General features: G+C 47.2%; 1 protein-coding gene and 1 long non-coding RNA gene across 6 annotated transcripts in view; both read right to left on the bottom strand.

Annotated features, from left to right (window-relative positions):
• LOC135493846 (centriole and centriolar satellite protein OFD1-like) overlaps positions 1-25,512 on the bottom strand; it is a 462,799-nt gene that overhangs the window by 77,544 nt on the left and 359,743 nt on the right. For all 5 annotated transcript variants that reach the window (XM_064781463.1, XM_064781462.1, XM_064781465.1 and 2 more), the window contains one exon: positions 7,281-7,495. In XM_064781463.1, the coding sequence (XP_064637533.1) occupies positions 7,281-7,495 (215 nt within the window). The remainder of the gene's footprint in view (positions 1-7,280; positions 7,496-25,512) is intronic.
• On the bottom strand, positions 13,266-24,062 carry LOC135493849 (uncharacterized). The gene is made up of 3 exons (XR_010448302.1): positions 23,757-24,062; positions 22,789-22,922; positions 13,266-13,475 (listed from the first exon to the last, which is right to left on the bottom strand). It is a non-coding gene; the product is annotated as an uncharacterized LOC135493849 (long non-coding RNA).

Below are 25,512 nucleotides of genomic sequence, written 5' to 3'. Positions count from 1 at the left end.
TCACGGAATGAACCTAACACAACGACTCGGATCTAGCAAATGCTTTTATTCTTTAGAAAGTAATCCCGTCGTCGGTTATGGGGGAGGGACACATATAACAACACAATAAAGTCAAGCGACGTAAATCAGTGGGCCTAGTCGATACTCTATTTCAGATTGATTACCAACATATTCCCCCCATTGGAGGATCTCCAATAGTAATCAATCCTAATTACTGGATAGTTAGAGTTAATCAACCCGCTGTATCGTTGGTAAACAACTTTACAACCATGTATACAATCTATTAGTGCTACAACAATAACCATAACTTCAAAAAAGTGGGAGAGCTGTTTAGACAGAATGATAAACACAGGTAATATTAGGACCCACTAAACCAGGGTAACTGAGAAAGAGGTTGAAATACAATGAATTCCAACTGAATAATTATACAAATTTAAACATTATCACAGAAAGTAACCCCCTCCTGGCTATGAATCGGCGAATGGCTTATATGAAATCTAATAATGACATGGAGTCCGTTAACTCAAGATGTACGGCTCTTACAACAGCACATGTTAATAAGAGAATATACTTCTTCAAACTAGCTTCATCTACACAGTACAAAGGGCCAGCATAATCCAACCCAGTAACAGTGAAAGCAACTGCTTGCTGGACACGTAGGGGAGGCAAAGGGGCAACTGGTCTATTGCAAGCTAAATAGTCCTCCTTTTGACAACAGATACATTTTCTTTTCACATACCTAGCCATCCTTCTAACACCAACTATCCAATAAGAACACCTAAGGTTTGAAATAAGTGCTTTCACTACAGAGTGTTTTAACAGCACATGATGGAACCGAACCAGAAGTAAGGTGAGATGACAGGATGGTAGAATAATAGGATGCTTCTCTTCATAAGAAAGACTTGACAATTGCAACCTTCCCTTAACCCTCAACAATCCATCACTGCCCAGAAATGGTGATAACCTAAGAAGTGAAGAAGTACGTGGTATATTACGACCAGCTTCTAAAGCACACAGTTCAGAGTGATAATACTCAACCTGACTACACTTGAACAACAACAACTTTGTCTGAGATAGTTCCTCCAAAGACAATGGTCCTACATGTACCACAGAACTCTGACCACTAGGCCTACTAGCTTTCAACCGTTCAATGAACCTCATCACATTACCAGTGATTCTTATTGATTTACAAGAGTAGACCACCTTTCAACAGGGATGACGCGCTGTGGTTGAGACACAGAAATCAGCGAAGAAATAGGTTCCTGTTCACACTCAGACTCTGGATACAACATGACCAATGCAGTTTGAACCTTTACCTTAGGAAAGTCCCTCAACAACCAATGAGGACCAAACTTCCACAGCTGAGAATATAACAATTTCTCAGCACCCAAACACCGCGTTAATAGGTCAGCAGGATTATCACAACCATCTACATGATACCAGTTGACAGGACAAGACAACTCAGTAATCTCATTTAATCTGTTGGCTACAAACAAGGGTAACTTAGCAACACGATTCCGAATCCAACCCAACACTATCATAGAATCGGTCCAACAGTAGTACTTAACTCTGTCAATGCACAACTTCAGAGCATTACAAACAAACACAAGCAGTCTGGCTCCTAACAACGCACCTAACAACTCCAAACGAGGAATAGTTTGCTTCTTTAAAGGAGTAACCCTAGCCTTTGACATAACAAAAGACGTCTTGTAAGATCCAGGATCCAGGAATTTTAACATCATTGAGAAAGGCATCAACAGACCCATTGGATCAAATAGTCTAGACATGAAGCTCAGCACAGACCTTTTAGTACAAGCTACATCAGACAGTGACAAGTCAAACCCATCAAAACCAAAACAATCCTCATCTGACAACCATTTCATACCAAGGACATTAACATTAGGATCTGCTAGATGCTTTGAACCAAACTCATGACTGAATTTATCTACAAGTGGCTGACTATTAGTATGACATTTTGACATAACCATACCTGCCTTGGATGTGACATCAACAGACTCTTCGTACAATTCACAAAGCTCTTGTTCAAAATCAGCACCGGACAGGAAATCATCCACGTACAGGTTTTCAGTCAACTCATCTACAGTTCGAGATGCGGGATAAGTAGATAGATGGTACTTAAGAGTAGCATTAAGAAGAAATGGACTACTTCTGTTACCAAACGGTACCCTTGTAAATTTCATAGTCCTAATCTTACCATTGTGGTCCCAAAGAAACCTATGGACATCTTGATCATGAGGACAAACGCCGCTCTGTAAAAAAGCCTTAGAAATATCAGCACTCAATGCAAATGGTAGTCTTAAGAGTCCTGAATGCCTGAGGTTTTCGGTTTAGAAGATTATCACTATTAGTGTTAGAATATTATTCGGTGAGAAGACACTGAAATAATTGTAGTGAGGTGGTTTTTGTTTAGATACTAGCCCTCTGTGCCCCAGTCTATTTTTTATTCATTTGACATCATCAACCAAAGGACTTGCCCCAATCTAATTTTAATTCCTATGACATCATCACCTACATGGTTTGGGATATTTTATATGAAACAATGTGTTTTTGTTCAGTATTATCTGTTGTACGTCATCTATACAATTAGAGAGGACGTGAGCTTCTTGTTACACTCCTGGAAATTGGCCACGCGTCGCCATGACACTCCATACCAGCGGAGAGGAATGGTGTTAAGTGAGCTCTCCACCAGGCTGGGGGTAGGGGACGGTGTCAAAAAGGGCTGTCCACCAGTATGGATAGGGGTAGCGGGATGGTGTCAGAGCATTCCACCAGTTTAGAGGGGGTGGGGTGGCGACAAAAGGGTTCTCCACCAGTCTGCGGCTGGTGGGGGTGGTGTCAAAAGGGTTCTTCACCAGTCTGGGGGTGGGGGCTCAAAAGGGCTCTCCACCAGATATGGGTCCAATCAGAGTGGGGGAGGCCTCAATTTCACCTGTCGAATCGGTACGAAACCTTGGTGTTTACTTTGACAAAAACATGTCTATGGAAACCCATCGACGGTTCCTCAGTCCTGAGTCAACCACCACTCTTGTTCATGCCTTTGTCACTTCTCACATTAATTATTGTAATTCCCTTCTATATGGCATTTCTACACATCAACTCTCCAGACTGCAGCGTGCACTTAATGCTGCAGCTCGCGTTGTGTGTCTGGTGCTGCGGTTTGATCGTATCACACCGGTTCTCATGCGACTCCATTGGCTTCCTGTTAAATACAGGATTGTTTTCAAAGTGCTTTTATTTACATATAAGGCAATACATGGAGTCGCACCTGCGTACCTGTGTGATATGGTCAGACTGAGGCACCATTCCACCTACCATCTCCGCTCTGTTATTGCTCCAACTTTGGTGGTCCCTCGCACTAAGTGCAAAACCTTTGGTGACCGTTCTTTTTACAAGTCATCACCGGTTCTATGGAACCAGCTACCTTCCAACATCAGGCTTGCTGGTTCCATAGACATTTTCAAAACTCTCCTGAAACAACACCTTTTCAGGGAGTGTTTTGCTTTGTAAAGCGCCTGAGAATTTAAGTTTTTCTTTTAATTCAGGCGCTATAGAAATTCTTATATTCATTCATTCATTCATTCTGGTGCCTTAGAGGGTGGCGTCAAAAGGGTTCTTCACCAGTCTGGGATGAGGATAAAAAGGGCTCTCCACCAGTCTGGACTGGAGGGAGGGGATGGTGACAAAAGGGATCTTCCCAATTGTAGGCCTATGTTTTGGGGGGGGGGGCTGCTATATGACAGGGCCTGTGGTTATGTATCACAAACAAACAGCCCAATCACTCGGTGGTATACATGTATACCCTTTCATTTGATGCCAAAAGGCCCTGTTATGGAAACAGCTAATCTTAAAATCGGGCTATCATCCTCCTCTTTAATTACAAAGCAATATGCGAATCATTTGGCATCAAGGTCTTTTCTTGAAGCTCCAAAAGAATGGAGTGAGAGGTAAATTTTACAATACAATCAAAAGTTTGTATTTGCAAAGTGAATTGTGTATTAAGATGCCGTTGGGTAGATCAGAATTTTTAAAGTGTGCTTCAGGTGCTAAGCAAGGAGAGCCATTAAGTCCGGTGCTGTTTAACTCTTTCAGTGCCAAGGACGTACATGTACGTCCTAAATATTAAGGTATTTTAGTTCCTCCAGACGACACCAGATGTCCCCAGCTACTCAAATGTGGTTCATATGGTTTCTCTGGCCTGGGGCGTCCAAATTGAATAATTTTTTCGACTGAGAGGGTGGGGTGGGGTTTGCCACCCCTCATTTTAGGTGAAAAATGGTGAAAATCGGCCAAAAATACCACTCCCTCAAAAAAATTTAGAACATAATCCTAGTATGCCCCTACTTATTACTGCTGTTTTATTGAAACAGGAGGTAAAGACAAAGGTTTTGAAGAATTTTGATGAGTGTATCTCAATTATTTTTGTGAGATTTTGGGTAGTGACAATGCCCAAAAATGCCCAAATCCTGGGCACTGAAAGAGTTAATATATATATTAATGACCTGTCTGAGTTATTAGATAAGAATTGTAGAGAGCCACTTGTGTAGATTCAACAAAGGAAATTAAAATTAAACTACAAAATCAATACCGTAGTTATTGGGAAAAGAATTTTATTGAGAGGTATAAAAGTGATCAAACTGGGAAATTTAACACATATGCTCTCTTTAAAAACAAATTTAATTATGAGTCATATCTTGACCAAATTGTAAATTTTAAACATAAAAACGCGTTAACTAAATTTAGGGTTAGTAATCATATGTTAGAAATTGAAACAGGACGATATAGTAGACCACAAACCCCCAGGGGTGAACGATATTTTGTTCACATTGTAGGGATTTAGGTTGGATGGTAGTTGGTGATGAATTTCATTTTGTTTTTAAGTGTCCCAAATTTGCGAGTGAGAGTGAACAATTACTTAAATACTGTTATTGTCTATATCCAAATTTGTCAAGTTTATCGCAAAAAGATCTTTTCAGTTATTTGATGTCATTTGATGAAGGGGAAGTAATTAAGAAGGTAGCAAAATTTTGCAATTTAATGTATGAGTGATGGGTCTAATCTGCTTATAATAATTTTTTTGTAGCTTTTGTAAAATGTTCATTATTCATGTTCTGTTCTTTTAATCGTCTTGTATGTTTATTACACAAAAATCCAATGTAAATGTACTTTTATGAGGAGTAATAAACAATTTGAATTTGTCCAACATAATTTGAACAAATGCTATGTATTCGTCGCTCTAGGAGCACTTGTTAAAACTCACTGTAGTATAGCCAATAGCATAAAAACACTCGTCAAGTATAGCCCATAGCATGGATTATGGTACAACGCATATATCAATAGACAACGCATTTTTGAAAGGAGATAGTGGCCAACTTGGAGTTACCAAATCCTTGAAACTTTATAAATGCAATGCAACTGACCTCACACTGTGCGCCTAGTTAGCAAAGTGGCATTGTTATTGTACAGAACCGCCACATTTTATTATTTAGTTCAAGGTACCTCAAAATCATCATATTTTACCAAATTTCTAAACTCATACTCCGACAATTTGCTTGATGTTTGTGCTGAAGGTTCTTTCATATACCATACAGTGAGTGCTCTGGGAAGCCGAAGTGTAACTGATATCCAAAGTGACCCAGTTGCTGGCAGATTATAGCCTCGGTTTAGTATACCTGGTTAGCATAAACTTGGTCGCCCACTGACATAGATTCATGCATAATATGTCCTAGTTTACCTATATTAGGAATGTAAACAATAATAGTGCCATGCATGGAAAGTGGAGTTTGTCCATCTGAAATGTGCATTGAATTCACTATTGCAGTACAATAAATAAAATCACCCTCCCAACATCCCTAATCCATTGAATCAAGAATATCCAAATATCCAAACAATTATTTCATTCCATATTCCTTTTTTGGTCGAAAAATATAAATCAAAGTAAGGGTCACTGAATGAATATAGGCCTACACATGTGAAACATTAATAATCCAAAAGAAGTAAGAATATAATCCACCAAAGGAACAACAAAATAAGTTTAACCTGTTCAGAAGAACTGGAACCAGGAAAGATGTAACAAAATTGACAAGGCAGGAAGCACTTGATCTTCACCACCACGTGTTTCATCATGGTTACTAGGCCAATATGCTAATGAGCGGCTGATAATGAGCTGGACAAGCAACATCAAAAATGTGATAGCCACTTTGTTGATGACCAGAAAGGGTGTAAATTGTACTCATTCACTACAGTAAGACATGGTCAACACCATGGAATTGACCTTCTGCACTTGAAGTATCAGAAACAAAATCTATCCCTATTACAAGATCAAAGGAATATGCCGCCTTGCAAACAAGCAGCCTGCTGAGTTTGAGAGATTATAGCAGACAAGTGTATAAACAAATTAACCCAAATGTGTGTAATTAATCAAGCAGAAAGGTCACTGTACCAGGCTGTATCATGATACCATACAAAAGTTGACCACCAAGAATGTTATTGACAGTTTAGTTGAGGGGGAGGGGGCTGTGCTGGGTGGACTCCAGCCATTCATAAGCCTCATACATCAAGGGGTGTGCATATTCATTGAGAAAAGTGGTTGAATTCCACAGCCAAGATGTCAATCAAAGGTCTCCCATCAATGGTCTCTTGTTTTAGACATAGAAACTTTTTCTATCCCAATTAGAAGTTGGGGGTGGGGTGTGTGTTGGACAGTACTCACAATGAAATGCATTTTATGCTCTCAAAAGTGCTTACATGGAATACATGTTGCATTAGGATTGTAGTGTGGTATGTATCTAACAATATTAAGCATGTTTATTGATGTAAAAAAAGATTTGGGCTGTGTCAGAGTCATTTCAAATAATGACCCCAGCTATCAAAGCACTATCTGAGATCATAGCGCATTGAAACTGGAATGCACTAGATAGTACACAAACTAGGTCAATCCAGAACGAGGCTGACTTTGGCCTATTTTGTATAAGTTTTGACCCAGGTTGTACACTGATAAAGAAATGGCGTCAGAAGGGCGTAGAAATCACGTACAGTTAAGTTGGAAATTATCTATTTTACCTACTTACAGATTATTAAGCTTAATCGCAAGAGTAGTATAGCAATAAATTCGCTAGAATAGCAGGCTCGTTTGTTCACCGCGAGTAATCAATTTCTCAGATCTGAATTGAAGTACAGAATGTAAAAGAGCAAAGGTCTGACCTCAGTGAAGTATGAATGACATAAAGTGTTCTAGATAGAATAATATTTGGAGTACTTACCTGGGGATTGGCTTCGAAGAGGGGTTTTGAAATCACTTAACGAGACATCTTGGTTTGCAGCGCCATCAATTTCAGGTCGGAATGAGTTTGTTGGCTGAGAGGAGTACGTGTCTGTTGTTTGGGAGCCTGGTACCACAACAAGACTTGGTGACCCTGGCCGAGCATCAAGGTCATTTACAGTCATTATTTTCCTTCTATGTGGAACTGGTAATGATCTGAAGTGCAATAATTTTCAATTTTTCAATTTGAGTCAAAGAAATTAGGTCCAAGTTGAAATAAGGTCATGAGAATGAAAAATCTTATTTTGAAAACACATGTGATTTTTCTCATTTCACACTTTTTGTTATTCTATATTATTATTTTTACTTGTTTTTTTCTTCATAGTAATTTCTCTAAAAAAAACCCCCCTAAGGGCTATCCTGAAAGCTAGCATGCTTGCATAAAAACCCTTGTGGCCAAGTTGGATAACACTAACACTCACGCCCGTCCGCCATGTTTTGAATAACTGGTCAGCCATGTTTCAAAGACCCTCAGATATGATAGACTACCAGCAGGCTGCAGAGGCGCTACTGTAATCACTAACAGAGCACTGGATGTGGAGCGAAGCTATAATCATTAGTTCATAAACATTACTACAAGTGGCCATTGCGACCTCGAACATTGTTTAAAATCTAATACCACCTCGTCAGACAGTTCCTCAATACACGCATGGTTTTAATACTAGCAAAACAGAAAATTGTTTGCATCTTTAACTCTTTGATGCCGCGGCATAAATCTGAAAAATAGCCTTTTTTCAGGATTTTAAAAAATGAACTGATTATCCAATGTACTTTTACCTTTCAGATATAGAGAGATACTGATTTACTCTTTAATTTGCAATTTAGTTTTTCAAAATCGCTCTCTTCAACTTTGAGTTGTAAAATTCTGAAATTCTATATTTTCCGCCCCTTTGAAAATGACAACCCGCAAATTAGCTGAGACCCCTTTTCAGCAAAAACGACCAATTCATTCACACAGACGGATTGAAAGTCGTCCAACTTGCCTCAAATCTCTCTACACACAGGTTACAATTACAAAACAACTGGTGAAAGTCTCATGACTTATCTATTTCCTCAGTTATTCACTTTTTTCACAGATCTCTCTACACACATGTTATAATTACAAAACGATTGTTAAAAGTCCCACAATAATAATAATAATAATAATAGTCCATATTTATATAGCACTTCTCATTACGATAATACGATGTTAAAGCGCTACTCCCCAAAAGCCTTTCTAAATAGCCACGTTTTCAACTCCCTTTAGTAGGATACAATAGAGTCAAGTGATTGAAAGTCCGGTGGCAGCTGGTTCCACAAGCGGGCTGCACCAACAGCAAAACACCTGTCACCATAAGATGTTCTGGTCCTGCTGATGTGCAGCTTCCTACCGCTTGTGGCACGAGTTTGTCTTTGACTGCAAAGATTCTGTACTAGCTCGGAAACGTACGCTGGTGCACTTCCTTGTACAATCTTGTGAGTTGTTGCAAGTATCTTGAAATCAATTCGCTGCTGAATTGGAAGCCAGTGCAAAAAGCGCAGAACGGGAGCAATGTGGTCACGCTTGCGCATTCTTGACACAACCCTTGCTGCCGTGTTCTGCACTCGTTGCAATGGAGCCACTGTCTTTTTTGGTAGACCATAGAGAAGGGCATTGTTGTCATCTAATCTTGACATTACTAGTGCCTGGACCAGCCTCTTGGTACTGTTCACATCGAGATATTTGCGGATGCGGCCAATGTTGTGGAGCTTGGTAAAGGCGCTCTGACAAACTTTCTCAACGTGGACTGACATAGTCATGTGTTCATCGAACCATGCGCCATTATCTCGCACAGCACTAGCAGATTGTATTTGCTCTCCGTCCACCATGATGTGGGTAATGGATGGCGTTCTTTTTGCAGAGGTAATGGCCATGAATTTGGTTTTAGGGCCGTTAAAACAGAGATTGTTCTCCAGAAGCCAACTCCCTACACTCTGGTTGCATGATTCAATGTTGTCAACAGTAGATACCCCTTGGACCAAATCACCACAAGGAAAAATTCCAAGCAGCCGATTGTCGTCAGCAAACATTTCATAAGAATGCACCTTGCATGACCTCATAACGTCCCCCAGTGGCAATGTATAAACATTAAACAGCACTGGACCGAGTACCGATCCTTGCGGTACGCCAGGGGTAAGCTGCGAGGTACTGGATGTACACCCTTTGATGGAGACGGATGTCTTGCGACCACTGAGGTACGAGGAGAACCAGCCTAGTGCATTCCCAGAAAGACCAATATGGCTTTGCAGTCGGTTGAGAAGTACAGTGTGTTCCACAGTGTCAAAGGCCGCGGAGAGATCAAGTACCACCACAAGAACCTCATTTTTTGAGTCAAGCGCAAGTAAGATGTCGTTGGCAACCTTCAACAGAACAGTCTCAGTGCTGTGGTGCTCTCGGTACGCCGATTGATGCGGCTCAAAAAGTTCTTCCGAAGACATGTGCTACTTCAGACGTAAAGCAACAACCCTCTCTAAGAGCTTTAAAAGAAATGTCAAGTTTGAAACAGGTCTAAACACAAGGAGGTTCTGGTCACGAGTTTTTTTCTTCAACAATGGTGATATGAGAGCATGTTTCAGAGATGCAGGCACCTCACCAAGTAGCAAAGACCTATTCACAATGTGAACAAGGACTGGAATTGGCACATCTTGGCATTTGCGCAAGAGCCAAGTTAGGATAGGGTCGAGGCAACACGACTTCACAGGTGCTGCCACGAGAACTTTCCCAAGTTCATCCTCCGAACACGGGTCGAACACACCAAGTTCCTTAACTGGAGGCTTTCTGCCACTTGCGCTTGTACTGATTGCGAATACGACGTTCATGCCTGATTTTATCAGTTAACCACGGTGGTCTCTTTCGCTGAGACACAGACTTTGTGATCATGGGAGCATGTTTATCGACAATATCTCTTAAGCAGACATCATGCAGTCAAGGTTATTGCTGGGGTTTTGAACCATTTGTGATTCACTCACATCGTGACGAAATGACTCGATGTCAATATCCCTTAATCTCCGATATGAGATAGTGTTCTTGGAATCAGATGCTGGGTTCACTAAGCGAAGTGAGCAGAACACCGCGGAGTGGTCTGGTGGCATTGATGGGTCTACTGAAGTTTCAAATACTAGGTTTTCGACGCAACAAGATCTAGGATGTTACCCTTGATGTGTGTTGGTTCGCAAACGCTTTGCACTAGACCAAACGTGTCAAGTAACTGATGGAACCTGATCACCATGTGTTCATGATCTTTGTCGACGTGAATATTAAAGTCACCAGTGATGATGAGGTTCTTTGAAGTCGCTACGACATCCTCGACGGTTGAGAATTCCTCTAAGAAACTCCCTATGTTTTTCGGATATGGGTCTGGCCTGTAAACTGCTATGATTCGAATAGCACCATTTGCCGATGATGCAGAGACATCGAGAATTTCAAAGAAACGGAGCGACTTAGGCTGATGTTTAGAGACACTGAAGCCATCATTAAGAATGATAGCTACTCCACCCCCTTGGCGTGAAGTTCTGGGCTCATGGATAAATTGGAAACCAGGTAATTCCTTGTCAAGTTCAGAGATGGTAATGTTATCCAAGTCATTGCCAAAAGCCAAGTTTCGGTTAAGACGATCACATCTGCACAATGACTGGTAACTGCTTCACAAAGGTTGGACACCTTCTCTTTTATTGATCTAGAATTCCAGGTCATCAATCTCAAACTAGCCTTGTCACACACTGTCCTGCCTCTTGTGCGTGAGCCTGCTCATTTTCCTCTTTCTGGTATAATTTGAAAGGTCCTGAGGCACTCTACCAAGTCTGGCAAAAATAACGAGTTTCCAATTCAATTTGAATTCAATTCAGTTCAGTGGTATGCGGAATGTGACATGTTTTCACATGAATAAGTCCCTCCAACTGCATGCGTGAAGATATGTACATCAAGTACAATCTGTATGGAAAGCACTAGCAGAGTACATTGAAACAACATGGCACCCTGACTGACTCACCCATGACTTATCTATTTCCTCAACTATCCACTTTTTTCACAGCGACCCCTATTTTTGCACCCCTGCGGGGAGCACCCATCACCCTCAATTTAACCACTTGCTGCTCCAAAAGTATGCCATCCGTAGTCCCAAAATTGACAGAGCATAAGCCCACAACCGATATTGAAACAACAGTGACATCTGTGATCCAATCTGATAACTACATTAATTTCTACAGTGTCCTAAACACAAAACCGAGTATACTCGGTCTGCAGCATCAAAGATTTTAAACTCGAAAAATAACTGTGTGCTCCTATACACAATTCCTAAAATACACTGCCATCTAGTGGCAGAACCACAGGAAGTGATGCAGAGTGAGGCAGGTAGGTCAGCAACCTGCATTGTGTGTAGCGTGTAGAGTATTGAGCAATAGCTATCACTGAAATTGCTCCAAATAACTCTATTGTGCGTGGTGTTGGGCTAGTCTTACCACAGAAAGTAGGGGAATTATTGGGTTTCATGTCAGTGAACATGATAAGTGATAATAATTGACCAATTAAATAATGAGGGCAATAAAACAGTCGGATGATGTTTGGGCCATGTGATGAGGAGGCTGGCTGAAGCCATGCATTGCATGCATTGGATTCTGACATGGACATGATGAACTTAATCTAATTCAATTGTAGAAGGCCTCTGTAGGTGTTTCTATTCTAGGCTGGCTAGGCCTTATCAGTTTGGGCCAGAAATATGTAGGAGATGCCTCCGACTTTGTGTTGCCCAAACCCACTATGATTTTGCTTGGTTATGGTGGGGTTTTTTGAGTGGTTGTCAGTCAAATTGACCCCAAGTCCCAAGGCCAAGTCAATTTTAAACTGTAGGCCTAGGCCTAGTTTTATTTGCATTGCCGGAGTGTAGGCCTGGGAGTCATGGGCCTTATGATTTAGTTGCAATGTTCAATTATTGAAGGATTTAAAAAAAATTCATTAAAGTGCAACATTCCAAACACCAATGCTGCAACAAACTAAATACATGTTTATCGTAATTGCAGGCTAGAAGATGGACTCAAGTGTCCACAGTGATGACACCACACTGCCACCATCAGTGTCCACAGTGATGACACCACACTGCCACCATCAAGTGTCCATATTGATGACACCACACTGCCACCATCAAGTGTCCACAGTGATGACACCACACTGCCACCATCAAGTGTCCATATTGATGACACCACACTGCCACCATCAAGTGTCCATATTGATGACACCACACTGCCACCATCAACTGTCCACAGTGATGACACCACACTGCCACATCATCACCAATCGGGATTGACCGTGGGATTCCACCGCCACTAAGGACAAGTACCCCTAAGCCTGATGCACCACCAGTACCATCCGTAAGCCCTGCATGCAGCGTAATAATACCAGTCATGCCAGTAGCTAAATCTGATTGTGAGTGCATTGATCCCTCATTGCTGGATGATGCTGGTGATCCTTTTTCATTGGATCATGAATCTCCTGTATTTCATGCTGTCTTGCATGAAAAACACGAGATGCATGATTCATTCTCATTGGATCATGAATCTCCTGTATTTCATGCTGTCTCACATGAAAAACATGAGATGCATGATTCATTCTCATTGGATCATGAATCCCCTGTATTTCATGGGGTGTTACATGAAAAACACAGGATTCATGATTCCAATGAAAATCCAATGGGAGGATCTCCAGAGCATCCAGACAATGATGGGACCATGTCACCAGAGTCTGATTGCCAGAAGAGCTACAAATGTTGGCGTCCAATGTCTTGTCATGACAGGGAATGCTTGTCATGGATGACAACCGTGATGTCAGAGGATATGATAGAGTTCGACTCATCAGAGGAGCTACAGTTCAAATTGAAGTAATGGATCAGTTTTAGGTAAAAAAATTACAAAACTATTTTAATGCCAATGACATTAGTAGTATGTATTTTCAAGGATAATAGATACAGAAAAAGAGAAAGCATCAATACAGTTGTACTACTAGTATTTGCACCAAAAAATCTGGAAATCTGAAGTGGTGCAATTTTTCACCATGCTCATCATCTTTGTTGTAACCACGACTGGTGCAGTGAGGTACACAGCAGTATCTGTGACTCTTGGGAGGTTGCTGAAGACAAGAATAATCCCCAGTTAAATAACAATCTTAATAATTTTCGTCAAACTGTTAAGATTCTTGGCTAAACAAGCAATTGTGTGAACTTTCCATTTCCTGTGGAAATGTCATTTTATTAGTTCATACCTACCCAGGTCAGACTTTTGCATGTGTACTCCATTCGGACACACCCGAGGAAGAAATAATCTATTTATAATAGAAATCTCTTAGCTAGTTCGCTTAGCTACACCTAGGCGGCGCCCCTATACAGCCTCTGCCTCGTGTGAGCCGCCATAATCAGTACTTATTACTCGAGCGCACCGAGTAAGTCCCGTTGCTGTGGGGACAGGCAGGGCGGGTAGTCTGACCTGGGTAGGTATGAACTAATAAAATGACATTTCCACAGGAAATGGAAATTTTATGTCGTTCATACTCTACCCAGGTCAGACTTTTGCATCGAATACCAACAACCAAAGGCAGGAGGGTAAACGGTGACTTACCATGTGGTGAAGTGAACTGTCTCCAAGCTGCGCAGCAGAACCCAACGGGTGAGACCAGGGGACCCAGAGAAAGAATGCTTGGGGAAAACCCGGGCTAGAGGTCAACAGGCCCTTTGACAACAAAGGGAAGCATAACTGGGAAAACCCATCCCCTCCTAGACGGGGACAAAACCACCTCAACACGGTATAAGCTCAGCACATATCGTCAAGAGACACAATGTGGAAAAAAATTAAATTTTTTACAAGAAGGAGAGCACGCCCCAGAATAACATGGAGCGGCCTCACTGACTGACTCTCAAAAGTCCTAGGCGGCTGAACCCTAGGACAGCTGGACGGGGCGAACGCGCGGGCCCGAAGACCCGGCGACAGTCTATAGAACACCCCCCCCCCCCCCCCCCCGCTTAAAAAGGAGGGAGGACAAGACAGCCAGCAGGAGAGAAAATCGACGAGTGGTCTAGGCAGGGAAACACCTAGACCACGTGCTGAGCAGCGACAACTGGACCAAGAGACAGCATACCGTCTGTTAACCTGGAACAATCGCGCATGTTATACTGGGAGAATGTAGAGTGAGAACTCCACGTAGCCGCATCTAAAACCTCGTTCAGCGCCGTAATGGCGCCTAGGCGACGGAAGCTCTGGAGAACCGAGTGTCATAGAATAAGTCATCCGGATGGTGGCCACTAACCATCTGGCGACCGTGGCTGCAGCTATCTCCCTAGTAAACCCCTCTCTATAAGACAAAAAGAGGCACTTCCTGCCTAGGCGAACAGCAGGCTCCTTAGTCTTATTAGAATAGAACTTCAATGCCCGAACAGGACAGAGAGTTCTGTCCTGGAGGTCTCTAGAGACCGTAGCGGATAACGAGGGGATAAAAACCGGGCGCCTGGAGGTGTGCGGCGCCTGGTTTTTAACCAGAAAGCCTGGGACAAATTCTAGGACCGCGCCCCTCTCAGTGAAAGCCAATTTATCAAAGGCTAAAGCATGGAGCTCAGACCGCCGCTGTGCCGTGGCCAAAGCCACCAGGAAAACAGTCTTAAAGGTCAGATGTTTAAAATCTGCCTGATGCATGGGTTCAAATGGAAATTTCATGAGAGCCCTTAAGACCACCGAGAGGTCCCACTTGGGAGAGAGCTGAATGGAGCGAGGACGCTCCAAGGACATATTGCGAAGCAACGATGAAACAGCGTCATCCCAAGACGGTTGCCACGATTCAGTCAGCTTTAAGGTGACCGAAACGGCGGAGCGATAACCTTTCACTCCCTGAACCGAAAACTTCCGGACCGAGAATAGAAAATTCAAAAAGTCGAGGAAGTTGGGAAGAGAGGGAACAACCGGAGAAACTCCGTGCTCCCGACACCAGTCTCGAAAGACAGCCCACTTGCTATCGTATGAATCAAGGGTAGACTGTCTCTGAGGTTGGGCGACTTTACGGATAATGTCTTCCGAAAAGCCTCTCTCTCGGAGGAAATACCCGACAGCCTCCAGGCGTGAAGCCTGTAAAAAGAAGGGTCTTGATGATAGAACCGGCCGATCGGGTGATAAAGCAGACGGTCCCACGCCAGCAGGCGGCGGGGGTGATCCGTCAGCAGCTCCAGCAGAACCGGGAACCAGGCCTGGTTCGGCCAGCACGGTGCTATCAGACAAAGTCTGACCCGTGAACTGGCCACCTTGTTGAATACCGGTAGCAACAGAGGGGTTGGCGGGTATGCATAAGCATTGAGGCCGTCCCAGGAGGACGACAGGCTGTCCACTTCCAAGGCCTCCCCTTCCGGGAGGGGTGAGTAGTACAGGGGGAACCTCTTGTTCAACCGAGTCGCAAACAAGTCCACGACCGGAGCATCCCACAGGGCCCCCAGACGAGAGACCACCTCGCGATGGAGCGTCCACTCTGTCTGGACCAGACGGTCTGACCTGGAAAGGGCGTCGGCCAAGATATTTCTCTTGCCGGGGATGTGACGGGGGAGGAGCTGGATATCCAAGCCGCGACAAAGCTGCAGGAGCTCCCAAGTGAGACGGCACAATGTGTCGGATCTCGTCCCCCCTGTCTCCGAATATAAGCGACCACCGTCGAATTGTCGGAGAAAAGAGAAACCCTGTGACCCCTCTGATGAGACGTGAAGGCCCTCACGGCCAGGATGACAGCCTGCATCTCGAGGATATTGATCGAGAGACGCGCATCCTCCTCTGACCACGTGCCCTTGGTGGTCAGATCCCCTTCGTTCAAATGGGCGCCCCAACCATAAAGGGAGGCGTCCGTGAACAGGGACATCTGGGGCGACGGAGGGCTGAGCTGCACTCCGCGGAGGAGCTCCGTCTCTGAACCCCAGAAACTCCACACCTCCCCCAGGGAGACCCCGGGATAAATATCCGCTGGTCAAGGGAGTCCGTGAATGGACGCCAACTCGACAGCAGGAGGAGCTGGAGCGGGCCCATATACAGGCGGCCGAAAGGAACCTGGTCCGCTGCCGAATTGAGCAGCCCCAGCAGCGACAGAAACTGTCGGGCTGTGGCGCTGTCCTGACGGCGAAAAATCCCGACCAAGGACCGAATCTTGCGAATTCGGTCCGGAGGGGGGGACATCAGGCCCTCTCGTGTGCAAAATCGCACCCCCACGAAGACATAATCCTGAGCTGCGTCCAGCTCGGATTTGTCCCAATTTATCAACCACCCTGCCTGTCCGGTTGTGACGAGCAGAAACTTTGCCTGGTTTCCCAGACGGCGATGAGCCTGGTGCCGTAGCAGCCAGTCGTCAAGATAGCAATGGAGCTTTAAGCCCATGGCGTGAAAATGCGCGGCAAACACCTTGACGACTGTTGTGAAAATCAGCGGAGCAGAAGCCAGGCCGAAAGGAAGGGCCTGAAACTGATAAACCTTTCCTTCGAAGAAAAAACGAAGGAAGGGCTGAAACTCTGGATGGACCGGGACAAGTAAATACGCGTCCTGAAGGTCCAGAGAGATAGCCCAATCGTTGGGCTGCACCGCGAGCGCTACTGACCTGGTTGTCTCCATCTTGAAGCTGGGGACCCGGAGGAACCGATTCAAGGTGGACAGGTCGATGACCAGTCTCCACTTCCCCGACTTCTTGGGGACCAAGAAGACGTGGCTGTAAAAGCCCGGGGAGGAATGGTTGTCCACCAGCCTCACTGCCTGCTTCTTGAGAAGAGACAGGACCTCCGATCGAAGGGCAAGCGCCCTGACGGGGTCTACTGGCGGGGACACCGGGGTGGGGGTCGACGTCATAGGGGGGGGATGGGAAAAGTCCAATCGGACACCGTGTCGGAGCATATCCGGCACGGGGGAGTCTTTTTGACACCAACGGTCCCAAAAGTCTGCGAAGTGTCGCAGTCTGCCACCCACGACGCCAACTGTGGGGGCGCCACCTGGAGGCGCAGGAGGAAGGACTAAAGAGTCACTTGCGCTTGCCCCCGCGACCCTTCTCTTGGAAAGGACGCTTGGGCTGCCCGCCGCCCCCGCCCCTGCCTGAGGAGCAGTGGCGCTTATTGGAGCGGCGAGAGGGAGCCGCAGCTTCTGTCTGCCCTTGGGGACGAAAGGAGGAGGAGCCACGCGAGGACGAGGGCCCACGAGGAGTCGATGAACCTCGGGGGCGTCGAGACCCCACCTGTTGTCCCCTGCCCGCGGCCTGTGAATAGGAACGCGGACGGGGGGCGGCCTGGGGAGTCGACACTGACTCCATCAGGCGATCAGACTGTGCCTGAGCACCCATGGTGTCAGGCAGGGAGTCATGAAACAAGAAAGGGCCGCTCAATGGAGCGGTCCTTAATGCCCCCCGCAGAAACTGTGACCTGACCGTGCTGAACCCCCCGATGAGCAGGTCGCGGCGTTTTAGCACGCCGTTAGCCGCCTGCTTAGCAGACAGATCACTGGCATGCTGCAGGGACTGCTGGAGGGACATCGCGAGAATACGCTGTTCCTCTGAGGCATACGCGGCTAGAGACCTGGTAAGGGCACACAGAGTCAGGTCGGCGTAGAATAACACCGCCTGGGTCTCCTTAGCCAGGGCCTCGTCATTCTTCGCATCCTTTAAGGCCGAAGAAGAGAGGACTTTAGGGGGTACCAAACCCGAAAGTTGGATGTCGTCCTTGAGGGGCGACAGTGAAACCTGGTCAGTTCCCGACGGTGAGACCCGATAATAATCGGATCTATAGGACAGGCTTGGAGGGGAAGCGGTCGTGAATCGCTTCCCAGCCTGAGTCCAGGCACCCGGTCCCGTAGACGGGAGCGTCGAGACCAGGGCGCGCTGGTGACCTCCGCAAGAAGGTGCTGTATCCCTGAGAGCCGTATCCAACCATGTGGAGGCTCTAATCAGGGCCGGAGACGCGGGCAATTCCTGGAAAGCCCGGTTAGGGACCGCATCCGACTCCTGCTCGGAGGCGTCGCCGAACAAGTCGAACGGCACCTTACCGAGGGCGGGGTTGACCGTCGGGAGAGGACATGTGTCTTGCGGCACAAATTGCCGAACAAGAGCGCGCAAGTCGCGCATACCCGCGACAATGGCGGAGTCCTCACCCCCAGAGGGGGGGTCAGCCTGAGAGGCCGAAAAAGACTGTGAGTCGCTAAACTCACAGTCCATTGGCTGATGACTCAAAACAAAAGCCACCGGCCTCTCGGCCGGGCGAGCCGAGGACCTGTCATGGAGGTTGGAAGCCTCCAAGCGGTCCGTCAGGCTCCTAAGCAACTGCCGTTGATCCTCCGTGAGAGAGGAAGCAAGAGGCAGAGGCTCAGAGCTCAAATCGGACTCCCGTGGGGCAGACACGGGAGGGGGGGAGGGGGGCATGCCTGACCGGCAAGCCACACCCGTCAACCCCGACATACCCGACAGAGCAGGGTGGGGTCGGACCGGGGGAATAGTCGGTCTGACGGCACCCATAACGGGGGGGGGGGGGGCACCAAGGCCCCTCGCCCGTGAATAGTGGCCGACCCCCTGCCCACACCGGGCAGGACACCTCCGGGTGCGGTGAACGGCGGCAAAGACGGGAAGGTGAAAACTGATCTTGCCCCGCCAGGGGGCGTCCGAAGAGACGACCGACTCACAGAGTGAGGGTCGGACGGACGAGCCCGCCCCAAAGCGAAGGGGTGGCGGATCCCCGGAGTGGCCGTGGACTCAACCGTGGCGCTGGCAGAGCCAAGGGCAGCGGCCGCAAACCCGTTGCAAACCCCGGAGGGGGACGGGGGAGCACACCTGAAATAACAGGCGGCTCACCGGGGGCGACGCTGCTCACCAACCCATGACAGGAGGGGGCGTCGGCGGGGGGATCGGGACGTAAAACGTCCAGAGTCCCACCCAGAGCCCTGCCCCCTGGAAAGGGGACAGGGCTAACCCTGGGGAGTGTCCCTGAATCAGGGTCACCAACACTCAAACCCAAGGCCTCCCCAGGGGGCACACCCCCAAAATAGGGGTGCCCGGCCTGGGGGGAGGGGTCGGGAGGGGTCGAAACCCCCCCAGAGCCCCGTGAGAAGAGACAGGACCTCCGATCGAAGGGCAAGCGCCCTGACGGGGTCTACTGGCGGGGACACCGGGGTGGGGGTCGACGTCATAGGGGGGGGATGGGAAAAGTCCAATCGGACACCGTGTCGGAGCATATCCGGCACGGGGGAGTCTTTTTGACACCAACGGTCCCAAAAGTCTGCGAAGTGTCGCAGTCTGCCACCCACGACGCCAACTGTGGGGGCGCCACCTGGAGGCGCAGGAGGAAGGACTAAAGAGTCACTTGCGCTTGCCCCCGCGACCCTTCTCTTGGAAAGGACGCTTGGGCTGCCCGCCGCCCCCGCCCCTGCCTGAGGAGCAGTGGCGCTTATTGGAGCGGCGAGAGGGAGCCGCAGCTTCTGTCTGCCCTTGGGGACGAAAGGAGGAGGAGCCACGCGAGGACGAGGGCCCACGAGGAGTCGATGAACCTCGGGGGCGTCGAGACCCCACCTGTTGTCCCCTGCCCGCGGCCTGTGAATAGGAACGCGGACGGGGGGCGGCCTGGGGAGTCGACACTGACTCCATCAGGCGATCAGACTGTGCCTGAGCACCCATGGTGTCAGGCAGGGAGTCATGAAACAAGAAAGGGCCGCTCAATGGAGCGGTCCTTAATGCCCCCCGCAGAAACTGTGACCTGACCGTGCTGAACCCCCCGATGAGCAGGTCGCGGCGTTTTAGCACGCCGTTAGCCGCCTGCTTAGCAGACAGATCACTGGCATGCTGCAGGGACTGCTGGAGGGACATCGCGAGAATACGCTGTTCCTCTGAGGCATACGCGGCTAGAGACCTGGTAAGGGCACACAGAGTCAGGTCGGCGTAGAATAACACCGCCTGGGTCTCCTTAGCCAGGGCCTCGTCATTCTTCGCATCCTTTAAGGCCGAAGAAGAGAGGACTTTAGGGGGTACCAAACCCGAAAGTTGGATGTCGTCCTTGAGGGGCGACAGTGAAACCTGGTCAGTTCCCGACGGTGAGACCCGATAATAATCGGATCTATAGGACAGGCTTGGAGGGGAAGCGGTCGTGAATCGCTTCCCAGCCTGAGTCCAGGCACCCGGTCCCGTAGACGGGAGCGTCGAGACCAGGGCGCGCTGGTGACCTCCGCAAGAAGGTGCTGTATCCCTGAGAGCCGTATCCAACCATGTGGAGGCTCTAATCAGGGCCGGAGACGCGGGCAATTCCTGGAAAGCCCGGTTAGGGACCGCATCCGACTCCTGCTCGGAGGCGTCGCCGAACAAGTCGAACGGCACCTTACCGAGGGCGGGGTTGACCGTCGGGAGAGGACATGTGTCTTGCGGCACAAATTGCCGAACAAGAGCGCGCAAGTCGCGCATACCCGCGACAATGGCGGAGTCCTCACCCCCAGAGGGGGGGTCAGCCTGAGAGGCCGAAAAAGACTGTGAGTCGCTAAACTCACAGTCCATTGGCTGATGACTCAAAACAAAAGCCACCGGCCTCTCGGCCGGGCGAGCCGAGGACCTGTCATGGAGGTTGGAAGCCTCCAAGCGGTCCGTCAGGCTCCTAAGCAACTGCCGTTGATCCTCCGTGAGAGAGGAAGCAAGAGGCAGAGGCTCAGAGCTCAAATCGGACTCCCGTGGGGCAGACACGGGAGGGGGGGAGGGGGGCATGCCTGACCGGCAAGCCACACCCGTCAACCCCGACATACCCGACAGAGCAGGGTGGGGTCGGACCGGGGGAATAGTCGGTCTGACGGCACCCATAACAGGGGGGGGGGGGGCACCAAGGCCCCTCGCCCGTGAATAGTGGTCGATCACCGACCCCCTGCCCACACCGGGCAGGACACCTCCGGGTGCGGTGAACGGCGGCAAAGACGGGAAGGTGAAAACTGATCTTGCCCCGCCAGGGGGCGTCCGAAGAGACGACCGACTCACAGAGTGAGGGTCGGACGGACGAGCCCGCCCCAAAGCGAAGGGGTGGCGGATCCCCGGAGTGGCCGTGGACTCAACCGTGGCGCTGGCAGAGCCAAGGGCAGCGGCCGCAAACCCGTTGCAAACCCCGGAGGGGGACGGGGGAGCACACCTGAAATAACAGGCGGCTCACCGGGGGCGACGCTGCTCACCAACCCATGACAGGAGGGGGCGTCGGCGGGGGGATCGGGACGTAAAACGTCCTGAGTCCCACCCAGAGCCCTGCCCCCTGGAAAGGGGACAGGGCTAACCCTGGGGAGTGTCCCTGAATCAGGGTCACCAACACTCAAACCCAAGGCCTCCCCAGGGGGCACACCCCCAAAATAGGGGTGCCCGGCCTGGGGGGAGGGGTCGGGAGGGGTCGAAACCCCCCCAGAGCCCCGTGGACCTCGCCGCTTAGCGGGGGTCCGTGAGGAGGGCGAGGGAGAGGGAGTCAAAGACCCCCTTCCCTTTGAGGGCCGTGCTCCTCTCCTCACCTTCTTCATCTTCTTGCCGGCGGTGCCGGGAGAAGAGGAAGGCATCCCGGGGGCGAAAGGGTCCGGCCCAATGGGGGCGGAACTACCCGCACCCGGACACGGGGAAGAACCAGGCCGGGGACTATGAATCCCCGATACACCCGTAAACGGACCTCAGAAACCCGCCCTGAAGGGCAGGAGGTCCAAAACAAAGTGTTGAACACCCAAAGAAGAAAGAAAGGACGGCAATAACGATGTCATTACGCCGAAATTTCTAACAGAAAAACCATAAAAGTATAAAAACGAACGGTCACGTGACCAACAGCCCGGGAAAACGGAGAAAAAATTTCTTGGGAGACGGCAGAAAAAGCACGCTCCAAAAGCAGAAATCGAGGGAGGATGGTTAAAGAACGATCTCACCTGTCTCCTAGAGATAATAAGCATCCCGAAGGTGTCCCGGGGTGTCCTTCTCGAACGTAGGATCGACCAAAATTTGGCGAAAACAACGTAGAAAAACTCGGAACAGTGTGCAACAATGTGCCGAGGAAAAAGTACTGATTATGGCGGCTCACACGAGGCAGAGGTTGTATAGGGGCGCCGCCTAGGTGTAGCTAAGCGAACTAGCTAAGAGATTTCTATTATAAATAGATTATTTCTTCCTCGGGTGTGTCCGAATGGAGTACACATGCAAAAGTCTGACCTGGGTAGAGTATGAACGACATAAAATTACTTGTTCAAAGAAACATTAGATTACATGGTTTGTTTCTGTAATTTACGCCAAGAGTACTCAGTATTTCATTTAGCTCCTCTCAATTAAATGCATTTCAAAGAGATTGATATATACAATCAGCGCTTTTTGAAATGCATTTGATATCTTGACAATATTATAAGTAAATAGTACAGATATAGTACTAGTAGTTTGGGTAGTATACTGCTGAATATTGACTGTATTACAAATGTACCTTCATAACATTTCCTGCTGGATTGGAATAGCTGTGATCTTGAGAGTTTGTTGATGTATTATCCATATCCATTTCGGCAAACCTGGTTTATTCGTGGTCACTTGTTTGTAACGTTAGACAGCGGTTGTTCCAAACTGAAACATGATTGTATCATTTTGAGTGAAACAGGAACTCTGTGAAAAGAATTACTATTCTATGCCATGGATGCATGTTGCATGTGATATGACGGCATTTGGATCTCATTTAATAATAAAACTTGAAATAGGCAATTGACATCATTTTGTCTTGTTAATTTTTACAATTATGACTTGCCCAAACATTTTCCATGCAGACATGACAAATGTGGTCAGCCTCTCATGCCTCATGTGCTGTGATCCCGGGCTGTGATATGTGGCTATCATTGGAACGAGTTTACAATCCCCGATCACCCCAAAAAAAGGTCATCGGTTGACTAACCAAGCACCACTGTTCAATGGATTTATAGTTGAATGCGATCAAACTACGTCATTTCCGATCGGGGATTCTAAAGTTTAGCTCTATCATTATTCTCCCTGCAGGCCCATGGCCATGGGCCATGGCCCAAGAAAGAGTAGCCTACATGTAGCTAGCTAACTGCCATTGCATCCATCATGATCATACATCACATGTCATAAGGCTACTTGTTTTCATTAAATACAATAATGGCATTATGCACACAGTACATGGCCTATAGTATATTAGCCATAGGCCTACCACCACACCACAGAAAATATACTATGTCAGGCCTACATGTACATGTTCATGATCAGTGGCACAGTGGCACAGCCATGCAGCATACTTGATACTACATGTACAATGCAGATGTACACTACCACAACACAACACAACACACACTGTCCATTGCTGTTGTGTTGTTTATGACTGTGTTTATGGTGGCTTAACTCACATGATATGCATAAACAAGCCCAGTATCAACACTAAAACTTTACCTTTACTCAGTTTCCAGTTCCTGGCATGTTTGGTGTGCCAAAGCAACGAATTAATACCATTTTTCTCTCTTCATAATGCTCTTCCAAGTGCACATTGTGTTATGGACATTAGGATGACGTTACATAGGCCTCATTCGTTCACTTCCCACATGTCACGTTCCAGCTTTACTTAACGTTCCTCGGTGAATGCACGGCCTTGTGGCATGCATTCAGTGAGGAACGAACGCATTAAGGGGAACATGACATGTGGGAAGTGAACGAATGAGGCCTATGTAACGTCAGCCTTATGTAGGCTGCCTCTATCTACGTCACTTCCTCCTAGTTACAGAACTGATAATAGGCGGCAGGTCAATTTTAGGAATTGTGTATAATCATCATAGGGTGTTATGTTTATCTCCTGATCATGTATCTTATGAATTTACTTTGCCAATATTGTAAAAGGGCAATTTTTAAAGGCCACTTTGAAACTGAAAATGGTATAGATTGCACAAAAGACACCATTCTGTCAAGCTTGTACATGTAAAGAAAACTGAAAAATATGTATATTCACAAAAATGGCTTCAAGGCATAATGGGTAAGACGGCAAGGCTCAAGTGTCAAGGGTCCCAAGTTCAAACCCGCTCGAGGATTTTTTCCTTCTTTTTTTTCACGAGAGCATCTCTGTGACCTCTATGTCAATCTCTTCGAGGATCACACAGTGAAGGTTTCTTGATATAACAGATCTACTTACATAATAAGGTCACATTGACCTGAGTTTTTGTTAATAAGTAAAGATGCCCAATGCCAAATTTTGACCTTCAAAAGTAGTTCAAATCAAAACCCCGCAGATTCTGCCATGTAGTCTCATCAGAAGTATTGGCAGTAAAAATTTCATTATTCTAGCTATCAGCGTTCATGAGATATTGACAAAATAAGGTTTTCAAAGATGGCCATCTGGAGCCCAGAAAATAGGTCAAATGGCGATGATTTTTTTGTGTCAAGTCATGTTGTCATAAGACATCCTTACACCAAGTTTCAACTTTTTAGACTCAATAGTGAGCAAACGTGCTCCTATTGTTGACCGACAACGACGACAGATGACGGATGCAGCGGTGTTATAAAGACTCCCCTATGATGAGCCAAAAAATTTAAAAGCCGCCTATTTCATCGAGAAAAGATATCTGAGCCAGCTAAATTTCTGGGGAAGAATAGAGGGTCCTTACATACATGTCCACACTAGTTTAGAACCTTCTAGTTCAAATAAAAACAAAAATCCTATCGGTGATTTAGCGAACTTTGACATCTGGGACCTTGAAAAGTACGTCAAATCAAAAGCTCACGTGATATGTGATTTCCCCTTACTAGGGGTACCTACCATAAAAATGTCAGCGAGCTGCGACCTTTATCACAGGAGTTATTGCAGTTTTCTGTTTTCACATTGTGCCCTCTAGTGGCCAACCAGAGAAGGAGATCCGACCAAAAATTGGTATGTGAGGATATTTCACAAAGGGGGACATACATACCAAAATTCAGGTCAGTAGCGTTAGGGGTTAAAAAACGTGCCCTGCTAACAGACCCCGACTAATGGCAGGTCGCAAAGGCTCCCCTCACGAGGTGAGCCAAAAACTGGTCCGGTTGCAAGAGCGTTAACCCTCATTAGATCAACCGAGTTGCTAAATCATAAATAACTGCTAATCCTGTAACTTTCATGTGGCCGTGGATTTCCAGAATAAGGTTTTTTTGGGCAAAGTCATTTTGGACCCCTTGACTCATGACC

Source organism: Lineus longissimus, chromosome 9, assembly GCF_910592395.1.
Source record: "Lineus longissimus chromosome 9, tnLinLong1.2, whole genome shotgun sequence".
NCBI lineage: Eukaryota > Metazoa > Nemertea > Pilidiophora > Heteronemertea > Lineidae > Lineus > Lineus longissimus.
Note: the sequence above shows the minus strand (reverse complement) of the source record. Positions and strands in the feature narration are given on the sequence as shown.